Below are 12396 nucleotides of genomic sequence, written 5' to 3'. Positions count from 1 at the left end.
GCGTGAATTTTTCTTTATTTCTTTTAAGACGTTCCGTGGAGTTTCAGGACTTTTGGAGTTGCGCAGAATAGGTCTCTAATATTTGCTCCTTTTCCAGACCAGAATTCCAGCTGCCGACATTCTCCCTCTTTATGTAAACCTTGTAAAATAAGAGAGAATAGCCATAAGTATTGTGACATAAAGTGAAATAACAGTCCATAATGCGACAAATATCGATATAAAAGCATGATGCAAAATGGACGTATCAACTCCCCCAAGCTTAGACCTCGCTTGTCCTCAAGCGAAAAGCCGATAACAATAAATATGTCCTCATGTTTAGAGGTACAGGCGTCGATAAAAAAATAAAATACAGACATGAAGGCATCATGATTATTCTCATAACAGCAACATATATAGATTTTGTCATATGATTACTTATGTTCAAGTGATGTTCTATTCACAATGCAAAAGTATAAATCATAAACCTTATTGGGCTCCGACAAACTATAATCTCAGTCATTGAAGCAATTGCAATTTATCATAACATCGGAAAGAGTCTATGTCAGAGCTAAAAAGCAAGTCCACATACTCAACTATCATTTAGTCATCCATAATTGCTAACACTCACGCGATACTTGTGGTTACGGAGTTTTAATCGGACACAGAGAAAGATAGGGGCTTATAGTTTTGCCCCACAACCTTTTACCTCAAGGGTAATGTCAACAATAATGGTTCATGCTCCCCTACATCCAATTATATATATATATATATATATATATATATATATATATATATATACTAGTAAACTGCACGTGCTTTGCACGTAGTAACCAGTTGAGATGGAACTAAAAGATAGCAGAGGGTCCAATTTACGTAAAAGAAAATAGTCATTTCTATTTTTAGACCCCTTGTTTCTCATCCATATATAGGTTTGGAAAATGTATCCTACTATACAACATAAGCAAAAGCTCAACTACAATATGCAACAACACAAGTGCTCACAGCTACAAGTCAAACATCAATAACTTATAACCAAATAGGTCATGGTAGAATCGCCCACCATACAATTATTGCTATTTGCGAGCTGAGTTTGTTTTCAGGGTTGATCTCACATATTGTTTATAGACAGCTATGTCACGTACAACAGTACATATAGATACATACACTTCTTTTACTAACATTTTTCAAATCCACAACTAAAGAGGGTAGCTCATGCCAAAATGAAGCTGGCACCTAATAGTAATGTTGCCTGAAGCATGGATGCTTAGAGCTCAGCAGAAGCCTTCATTTCAAGTTCATGATCCATAAAGGCATAAGATTCCAATTGACCTTGCCAACATGAGAGTGTATCAAGTTAAGTATTGAGACAAAAAAATGTGCGAAGAGGCATTCAATGACAAGATAAAAACAACACCTTCTATATGGTATAAAACCAGTCTGCAATGTCGATCATGGTTTTGTGCAATCTAAGGCTAGCATAATCAAAAAACGTAAATGACCAAATTCCAGCTTAGCAAATCAAATTCATGGTTTGCACATAAAAAATGATTCGGTGTATTATACATGAAACAAGGATCCTGATCTAGTTGATGATCTTCTGGACACAAACTTAGAACTACAGCAAACAAAAAAGTTGACAATAGTAGCACAATACTCCATTCGTGCTCTCTCTGAACAGAAAACATTATGTATTCATATATCTGTAGAACATATTAGAATATAAGGCCTATGTTATTCATGATTCTAATATATGCGTATATTTATAAAAAAATCTCAACAATTATCAACGTACCAATATTATGAGACAAAGTAAAGCATGCTCATATATATGAAACAAAGACAGTTATGCATTATATACATTTATCGTGCCAAAACCTCCTTATAGACAATATTTTTGGTACTTTTTCCTGATGGGTCGACATCCCTGTTTGGCTTGGCAAGTATTCTTGTTGTTTGCCTTGATATTCCTCGGGACAATGCAACATATAGTTGACCGTGAGAGAACACAGGTTCTGGAAGGTAGATACCAACATGCGGAATTGTTTGACCTTGAGCTTTATTGATTGTCATTGCAAAGCTAAGACGAATTGGAAATTGCTTTCTCTTGAACTTGAAGGGAAGCACATCATCTTCAGAAGGATACAAAGGTATTCTTGGAAGGAATACTCGCTTTCCAGCATGTTGTCCTCCAATAATTTCAGCATCGATAGCATTATCTTGAAATGCCTTAATAATAAGCCTTGTTCCATTGCATAACCCATTATGAGGATCTAAATTCCGAAGCAAGATCACAGGGCAATTTATTTTCAGCCTGAGAACATGTGGAGGTAGGCCATTAGGTATGAGAGAATTCAGGAATTCAGGTGGGTAGTGATTGTGAGTATCATCCACTGCTGAATCAAAACTATAGTAGACCTTTTCTTCTCCAGGAAATCGATCTATAAGCTTCACATTTAATTCATCCACGTATTCATTTTGGTGGAAAGAATGGCACGAGAACTTATATAAGACGGTAATCTTCCATTCTTGTCAAGTGAAGGAAATACTTCGTTTAGCAACTTACTAACCGAGGTCTCTGAATGTGTGTAACCTACAACCATCTCTTCAGGTAAATGCACATAGTCTTCACCAATTGATTCTTCAACGCCATTGCCAACTCTCAAGAGAAAATCAGAGAACCATGGATCTGTTTGTGCTCTCATATTGCGCCAGAGTTTTATTTGTCTTATATCCTCCCACAGATAAGATTTTCTGAGAATGGCATTAACAATTTGGGCTCTAGTGCCACGCCTAACTACTGGAAGGACTTGTCGGAAATCTCCTCCGAACACAATTACTTTACCTCCAAATTGTGATCTACAACCAGTAATATCTTGCAGGGATCTATCAAGTGCCTCAACTGCTTGCCGTTTTGTCATGGCAACTTCATCCCAAATTATCAAAGATGCTCTTCGAAGTAATTCAGCTGTCCCACTCTGCTTACTGAAGTTGCACACAGTATCTTCTTGAACATTTATTGGTATTTTAAATCTGGAATGGGCCGTCCGACCACCAGGCATGATAGAAGCTGCAATGCCAGATGTTGCTATTGCAATGGCTATCAAACCCATTGATCTTACTTTTGCCAATAAAGCTTTATAAAGGCACGTCTTTCCTGTACCTCCTGGACCATCGATGAAGAAGACCTTACCCTTCTGGTTCAAGACGTGGTCCATTATTTCATCAAAAGCAAGCTGTTGTTCATTGTTTAAAGTTGCCTGCAGCTCCAGGTCTTCTTTAGCAACTTCAATAGACATTTCTTCACTCAATTCTCTCGCCTCTAAGCTGTCCAGATCATCAGCATCCAATAGATCTGGAAGATCAAAGGTCTTGATGTCCTTTCCCATGGAATATAACAAATATCGAATATCTCCAAGCACGAGTTTCTCGATTGCTTCATCACTTATGTTCTCCCTACGAAAATCGTCAGACATTGCTTCAAAGTGATTGTTCCATAATGCACGAACATTTGTAACTTCGCAAAATGCCAAAATTGTAGCAAAAAGCCTTCTAAGTGCATAGGGCATTTGAAATGTGGCAGCTTCGGTGAGACAGTCAGAAATACTATCATCTGCTTCTATGAGACCCCTTCTCTCTGCAGCTTCTCTAAATGTGGAGAAAACAACACCATCAACAGTACGTAAATCATCAAAAGATGTAGCCCCCCTCACATGGTTTAGCAATATTCTCAAGTAATAGCGTTCACCTTCTGCAGGGTGAGCAGCCACAAATCGACCTATTTGAATTCTCTTGGTACGTTGTCTCCATGTCTTGTGGTTCCTCTGCCATGTATAAAATTCAGGGAATTCCTTATATAGGAAATTTCTAGCATAAGGATCGATAGAGTTCATTCTAAAATACTCAGTAAGCATTGTCCTGGAAGATGATTCTATACTAATCACATTTTCCAAATTGTCAGTCTTTATAACGGACCAAATGCATATTTGGCAAATGGACTTGTAATTGTAGAACGGGAGGAGACATCTCACTCAGGTCGAAAGAGTAAATTCTCCATATTGCTTCTGGAGGTGATATAAAGCGGGCATCTCTATACTCACGAATTTCATCAATAACTCGACCTTCTGCGGCTTCTACAATAAAAGAGGCACGGTCATGACCCTTGTAAATGTACTTAAATAAATACTTAACAGCCTTGATGCTGGAGCAAACTTCGATGTTTATATGGCAATTATATCTCATAAGTAGGTATGGATTATACGGCACAACCCATCTATTATCCAAAACAGATCCCCTAATGCGCACTTTACGGCCATCATCCCTGCGTCTATAAATTGGATATGAGTCTTTCCCTTGCAATGTAGCATCTGAGAATGCTTGGGGATAATGGTATTTACATTCCCCATTTTGCATGCAGGAATTTTTACTATTGAGAACGCCACAGGGCCCATGCATCATGTGTTTAATAACTAAATCATGTAACACTGGGTACTTGTTTTTGTTAGGAATTTCAGCTGATATAATTTGATCATACTGATCTGGGTTATTTATCTTATAATCCGACTTTAGGATTATTAAGAAATGTGCATGGGGTAGCCCCCTCTTTTGAAATTCAATAACACGCACGTGAGCGGCAACTTCACCAAAAAAATTCTTTTTAAATATAAGATTCTTAAGATCCTCCAATTTTGCCTTGAATACTCGTGCTACCAAATCTGGCCGATCTTGTGCTAATTGTCCTGGTGCGAGCTCTTTTGTTATCTCCTCCCAACTTGGATTGCATGTCATTGTAAGAAATAGATCTGGTTTTCCAAACCATTGGACCAAAGCCATGGCGTTTAGATATCGTCGCCTCATGTCCCGTGGGCCTCCTATGAAAGAGGGTGGGAGCACTATATGCTTCCCATTCATGCACACACGTGTCTCACCCGCAACAACACTATCAACCAGCCCTTGATATAAATTTGCTCGTATAAGATTTTGGTTTGCTGGTTTTAGGTAGAATGCCAATCTTATTGACTCAATCTTAATGTACATATCAACAATGTACTGTTGAGTTAGTCGTTTGCCAAAAAGCAAAACATTAAATTCATTCGGTCGCACTTGCAGTTTGAAACAATAGTATTCCCTTGGTGAAACAAATGAACCAGAGTTATACTCCATCCCTATAATGGAAAACATTTTAATTTAGATAAATAATTTTTAAAATATAATATAAGTGACAGTTGATTATGCGGCACAATTTACCTTCTTTGTTATAGTCACCTTCTTGATTGATCTTATTAACAATGACATTTGATCTCACTTTTGGTATTTTCAAGTTCCACCCAACTTCCCCGTTTGGGAAAATAGTGGATATGAAAGTGGGTCATAACAGCCATGGTACGCTTTTATGTACTGTGGATCATTTGATTTACCATATACCATTATACTCCTATCGAAGTGACCCTGAGGATTATTTCCTTCTACCCAGATTGCTGCTACTTGTGATGTAGTTGGTGCATTATATACTCGTTGATCTAAAGAAATGTCTGTGTTGAGCTCAATTCGATACTCATCAAGGTTTGACACTGAACCAAGGCTTCGAAATGTCTGGGCGTAAGGATTAGATGAAAGTATGCTCGCCAATTTTCCAATGAGAACTCTATCAAGATTAGGAGAATAACGAAATCTGTGTTGCAAATCTGATTCAGTGTCATAAAAGTATAGTTGTAAATGCTTAGGGCCATCTTCTACTGGAACCAATTGATCAATTCGATGATAAATTTGACCTTGTGCACGGAAAGTGTAAACACCAGACTTTTTATTGCAATATCTCTGGTCCAAGATAACACCAAGAGAGGTAAAAGAGAAGTGAGAATTGAAGTACCGGATATTGTCCTGAAAGTACTTAGCGTCAGGATCTTGACTTGTGTATAGTCGGCGCATTTCATCAGGAACATATGGAGTTACTATCTTGACCTTGCCACCCATGCAACAAAATGTTGGATTCTCATACTGGAACCGTTTTGCATTGCAATTTGTGCAGTTAGGCACTGGCTCCAAAACATGATGGCCACTTGGTACATTCCGATATATACAATCAAAGGGATCCTCTTGCATTTCACAATTTGCATGGTTTTGGTCTCGATATGATAATACGCAATCCGTTCCTGTTCATTCTTTTTAATAGTGAGAAAACTGTGTCGCAATGGTAGTAATAATTATTTATACTAAGAACACACATTAATGCTTACCGTGTCCAGCGAATATGTAACCCTCATCATCTTCATCATCATCTTCAGTCATATATTCAGATTGCCCAATTTCATCTATACATCAATTTGTCAATCAGTAAAATAATATTTTAGGAGAAGTAAAGTCGATGATTGATCGATGCATTAGAAATTGCTATGGTACACCGTGACAATTGTATTACCTTCTAGGACAGGAAAAGAACCATCTGGAACATAGATGGTGCTGTCATGGTCTTCCTGCTCATTGGCTACACCATCTTCATGTGTTCCCTTTCCAGTATTACTACGACCTGCCCCATTAGACATTCTCCTTCTCTTATGTCCACTGCCCTTGTCCAGGAATGCTGATACACGCTTATGTTGACCAGTACCTGTCAATTAATTACATGATGTAGATATGTCGGATGGACTGATCACGGTCTAACTTTTAGCAACTAGACTGATTATGCCAAATCGAAGGATATTGTAAGATGCAGAAAGTTTAAGCTCATCAAATTATTGGTATGAGTTTCGCCAAAAAAAATAATTATACAGTAATATGTATTAACAAATAATAGTAGAGCAGGAAGTGGATGTAATATTCTACTCATCAGAAATGCCTATCACAATCTGAATGATAAGCATGTTTTTCCTTATATACATATACATGCCCGTTTTGGAGATAAACATAACATGATTAAGTGACAATTCATGTAATAATAATTAGGACATGAAGGAATTTATGTTAATACTAAAAAAGTAAGACAGAATATTATTGCATTAATATGTACCTTCTGTAATTGAACTGGTGAGAATAGTTGTGTGCATGCTTCCATTGGTACAAGTACAAGTTTGACTCCCAGATTGTGCATTATCACTAACTGCAGCAGGATTTTTCCTTCTCCGTTTGTACTCACGGTTCCTTTCCAGGTAGGCAGCGCGCTATTCTGGAGTCATCTCCAAGTATCTTTCCCGATCACGATAACGCTTACGCTCGGAAGCATTTGTTGGTAGACTTACGTGTCCAGTTGAAGGAGTATTTGACTGTATGGATATGCCAGATAGATTGATTGATCGTTTTGTCCCAGTAATTGGATGATCCACTGAACCAAGAATTTTTTGTGCTGAAATAAATAGAACATTTCAGAAAAACCGTGAGCACTCTTTTAATACACAAGGCATAGGTTTTATTTATATATTTAACATCTAAGAAGTTCTAATCTTGTTTCAATATTCTGGTGACCAGAAATATTAAGGACGTACCTTGTTTCCCTTTTGATAAACTATGTGAGTCAACCACATTTGTAATATCTTGAAAAGGGGCCCGTAATGGCATTCCAATGGATCCTGCTGTATGGTTACTTGAACTTCCATTCACTTGCTTCCTAGATAATTGTCCACACTTGACTCTGCCAAGGCGCTGAGCAACATAGTAGACGACATTAGCATAAGCATAGGCAGAGCATGCAGCAGTATACGCACGCGAAGCTTAAGTCACATAAAACTTCTTGTAGCAAACTATTTTTTTGCATATTAATTGATATTCATAAATAATCCAACAATAGACAGTATTGATGTTTTGTCAGTACAGATTTTGACATGGTACAGTGTAACATATAGCAGTGCTCTCTATAAAGGATCATTTCAAATGTAACATACAGCAGTGAAGATGGGGTTTTAAATGGCTGTAACACTTCTATGGAAGTATGAGAAATGAAACGGAAAAAAAACTTTGTGGACATAAACACAAACATGTGGTGGTCAGAGTATGCTGTGATATAATTTCTTGATTTCTATACTGAAATACAAAATCTGGGTTCGGATTTATGGCATCTGATACACATATAATTAGAATGTATAAAGATCATCAAAGAAATTAGCACCACTTCTATACTTTCTCAAATTGTATCTTACCTCTTCAACATCTAAGCTGTTAGTGCGTGAGGTTGAGGATGCTTTGTTCACGGCCGTCGGGCTGCACTGGTATGTCATCCGGCTGCTAGCACTTGCAGCAGCGATGGCATCCGGGGCGGATTGGTCTGATGCGCATACGGCCGGAGTTGCCAGGAAGCGGTGGCGGCGACCACGTGGAACAGTAGCAAGGGGTTATGAACGCATGAAGGAAAAGCTCCTGCAGCGGCCCGAGTTTGAGCGATTGGGGTTGAAAGGGAGGAGGGCTTGCCGCGGCTGGGGGCGTAGGGCAGATCTGTCTCTAGAGGAGATGCCAGGAACAGGAAGGAAGCGGTGGCGCGAGTACAGGGCGACGGCGAGGGGACGGTGAAACCACGAAACAGAGTCTGCTTCGATGAGAGAGAGGAGATGGTGCGGGATTTTTTTGTTGGTATTTTATTTAGGTGGGGATGCTCTAGGTGCTTCCAGAATAACAGAGCGCACGCATCCAAAGAGCTCAAAACCAAAGCGCGCGCGGGGGCGGCTGCGAATCCCGAAGATCTCAGCCCTTGGGTTCGGTTTGGTAAAGATCTGACGGCAGATCTTGAACACAGCAAGCTGAATCAATGGTCCATGTTTGGCTTGACATGCTAGGAGGAGAGAGAGGGGACCAAATTCAAAATTGGTACACTATAGACTAGTATAGACTAGTATAGATATATATCATGTTCTTTCCAACATGCTGAGTTTGCCAAATGATAAAATGAAAAAAAAGGTGAAGATCACCATAACTCTTGCATAAGGTAGAGGATAATAATAAAGGATAGGCCATTCGTAGAGGGAAGCAGAGGTTGCCATGCGCTTTTATGGTTGGATATATAAAATCTCAATGCGAAAGAACGGCACTTTATATTGCCCCTTGTGATATGAACCTTTATTTTGCAGTCCGTCGTTTTTATTACTTCCACATCACAAGATCGTATAAAGCTTATTTCTCCCACACCAATCAATCATACATATTTAGAGCATTTTTTATTGCTTTGCACTGATGAAAACTTACTTGAAGGATCTTACTCAATCCATAGGTAGATATGGTAGACTCTCATGGCAAAACTGGTTTAGGGATTTTGGAAGCACAAGTAGTATTTCTACTTAGTGTTGAGAATTTGGCTAGCATGAGGGGGAAAGGCAAGCTCAACAAGTTAGAGGATCCATGAAAATATACTTTATCTCAGATATAAGAAATACATAACTCATTACGTTGTCTTCCTTGTCCAACATCAACTCTTTAGCATGTCATATTTTAATGAGTGCTCCCAATCATAAAAGATGTCAATGATAATATATCTATATGTGAAAACCTCTCTTTCCTTATTACTTCCTATTAATTGCAACAATGACCAAAGCTATGTCTGCCAACTCCCAACAACTTTTAATTATCATACTCTTTCTATGTGAAGTCATTACTCTCAATAAAATCAATATGAACTTTTTGTTTCTTTTTATTCTTTTCTCTTTTCTTTTATTCACCCAAGATCATGGCAAAATAATCAAGCCCTTGACTCAACACTAATCTTTATTATATAGCTCACGAACTCGACTACATAAAGAGATCATAAAGCAAAACTCAGAACTAGATCATGCCATAAACTTTATTCTACTAGATCAAGATACTACTAATAGGATTGAACTAAGAAAAATGGTAAAGATAGGAGTTGTGATTGTGATACGATACCGGGGCACCTCCCCCAAGCTTGGCAGTTGCCAAGGGGAGTGCCCATACCCAGATACTCAATTCTTCTTTGTTGGAGGAGACGGCGGAGGTGTTGTTGATGATGCGGGCTTGCCATCCATCTTCCAAGGCATAGGTTCACCATCATAGAAAGATGATCGAGTCTCCGGAATCCTCAAATCTGTAGCCAAACTCATTCTTTTGAATCTATATTCATACTCACAGTTTTGGTTTTGAAGGTCATAGACTTGGGCTTGGAGGTGCTCGATCTTCTCATATAGCTTGAAGATGGCTTCCTCGGTGTTCTTGGCATCCGGCTTGTAATTGTTAGTGAACTCCGCGAGCATCGTGTGGCTAGCGTTGATTCCACGCTCCACCATCCCCTGGCACTTGAAAACTTGTTGCTCCAATCCTTCGAGCCTCGTCTCTATGCTTCCGGTCCCCTTTGGTCCCTCTTCATCGCGGATGTGGAGCAACCCATCACGCAACTCAATGGTTTGAGGGTGTCGCAGCACCTCCGCGAGGTAAGGGTTGATGACCTTCTCGAAGAACTTGTCCTTGGAGGCGCTTGGGGCCGTCATGATAACCTAGATCTGTCAGAAAAACAGCTCGAAACAAAAACAGGAGATTTTTGCGTGATACGGGAGTCAAAACCTCCGGGAGATTATATAATGAATTTTTACCGACCAAAATACGTAATGTGCAAGAAAACGGAGTCTGGAAGGCACACGAGGTGCTCACGAGGTAGGGGGCGCGCCCAGGGGGGTAGGGCGCGCCCACCACCCTCGTGGGGCCCTTGTGTCCTTCCCGGACTGCTTCTTATTTTTCTATTTTTCTAAATATTCCAAAATAGAGAAATATTGCCTTAAAAATTGTTTTGAAGTCGGTTTACTTACCGTACCACATACCTATTCCTTTTCGGAGTCTGAAACGTTCCGGAAAGTGTCTCTTATGTATTCCTTCGGGGTTACGGTTTCAATAATATTGGTTTCAACATTTATGGGATTACCTGAGATATAATGTTTAATTTTTTGACCGTTTACCACCTTCGGATTTGTGCCTTCGAAATTGTTGATTTTTATGGCACCAGAACGATAGACCTCTTCGATAACATACGGGCCTTCCCATTTAGAGAGAAGTTTTCCTACAAAAAATCTTAAACGAGAGTTGTATAGAAATACATAATCACCTACATTAAACTCACGCTTTTGTATCCTTTTTCATGCCATATTTTAACTTTTTCTTTAAACAATTTGGCATTTTCATAAGCTTGGGTTCTCCATTCATCAAGTGAGCTAATATCAAATAACCTCTTTTCACCGGCAAGTTTAAAATCATAGTTAAGCTCTTTAATAGCCCAATATGCCTTATGTTCTAGTTCGAGAGGTAAGTGACATGCTTTTCCATAGACCAGTTTATACAGAGACATACCCATAGGATTTTTGTATGCAGTTCTATAAGATCATAATGCATCATCAAGTTTCTTAGACTAACTCTTTCTAGACCTATTAACAATCTTTTGCAAAATTAATTTGAGCTCTCATCATCTTGATAATTAGTGACAGATCATCTTAAAATGCTACCGTCAATCAAAGCAAGATAAGATGCATAAAAGATAAACATCACATGCAATCAATATAAGTGATATGATATGGCCATCATCATCTTGTGCTTGCGATCTCTATCTTCGAAGCACCATCATGATCACCATCATCACCGGCGCGACACCTTGATCTCCATCGTAGCATCGTTGTCGTCTCGCCAGTATTATGCTTCCACGACTATCGCTACCGCTTAGTGATAAAGTAAAGCACTACAGCGCAATTGCATTGCATACAATAAAGCGGCAACCATATGGCTCCTGCCAGTTGCCGATAACTCGGTTACAAAACATGATCATCTCATACAATAAAATTTAGCATCATGTCTTGACCATATCACATCACAACATGCCCTGCAAAAACAAGTTAGACGTCCTCTACTTTGTTGTTGCATGTTTTACGTGGCTGCTACGGGCTTAAGCAAGAACCAATCTTACCTACGCATCAAAACCACAACGATAGTTTGTCAAGTTGGTGCTGTTTTAACCTTCGCAAGGACCGGGCGTAGCCACACTCGGTTCAACTAAATTTGGAGAAACTGACACCCGCCAGCCACCTGTGTGCAAAGCACGTCGGTAGAACCAGTCTCGCGTAAACGTACGCGTAATGTCGGTCCGGGCCGCTTCATCCAACAATACCGCCGAACCAAAATATGACATGCTGGTAAGCAGTATGACTTATATCGCCCACAACTCACTTGTGTTCTACTCGTGCACAATATCAACACATAAAACCTAGGCTCTGATGCCACTGTTGGGGAACATAGTAATTTCAAAATTTTCCTACGCACACGCAAGATCATGGTGATGCATAGCAACGAGAGGGGAGAGTGTTGTCTACATACCCTCGTAGACCGACAGCGGAAGCGTTATGTCAACGCGGTTGATGTAGTCGTACGTCTTCACGGTCCGACCGATCAAGCACCGAAACTACGGCACCTCCGAGTTTTAGCACACGTTCAGCTCGATGATGATCCCCGGAC

The 12396-nt window shown here is 39.5% G+C and overlaps 1 protein-coding gene across 4 annotated transcripts; it reads right to left on the bottom strand.

Annotated features, from left to right (window-relative positions):
• Positions 1–984: 984 nt before the first annotated feature.
• LOC125524272 (ATP-dependent DNA helicase PIF1-like) lies at positions 985–8533 on the bottom strand. 4 transcript variants are annotated; one of them, XM_048689351.1, is made up of 9 exons: positions 8106–8533; positions 7455–7611; positions 6983–7315; positions 6395–6583; positions 6213–6287; positions 5846–6128; positions 4008–4109; positions 3725–3800; positions 985–3624 (listed from the first exon to the last, which is right to left on the bottom strand). In XM_048689351.1, the coding sequence occupies exons 6-9, from the start codon at positions 5916–5918 to the stop codon at positions 2433–2435; spliced, it is 1443 nt and encodes a 480-aa protein (XP_048545308.1). In that variant the 5' UTR covers positions 5919–6128; positions 6213–6287; positions 6395–6583; positions 6983–7315; positions 7455–7611; positions 8106–8533; the 3' UTR covers positions 985–2432. The 4 variants fall into 4 exon arrangements, with proteins under 4 accessions (XP_048545308.1, XP_048545309.1, XP_048545307.1 ...); XM_048689352.1 differs by lacking the exon at positions 4008–4109; XM_048689350.1 differs by having other exon boundaries at positions 985–4109.
• Between the last annotated feature and the right edge of the window lie 3863 nt (positions 8534–12396).

Source organism: Triticum urartu, chromosome 7, assembly GCF_003073215.2.
Source record: "Triticum urartu cultivar G1812 chromosome 7, Tu2.1, whole genome shotgun sequence".
NCBI lineage: Eukaryota > Viridiplantae > Streptophyta > Magnoliopsida > Poales > Poaceae > Triticum > Triticum urartu.
Note: the sequence above shows the minus strand (reverse complement) of the source record. Positions and strands in the feature narration are given on the sequence as shown.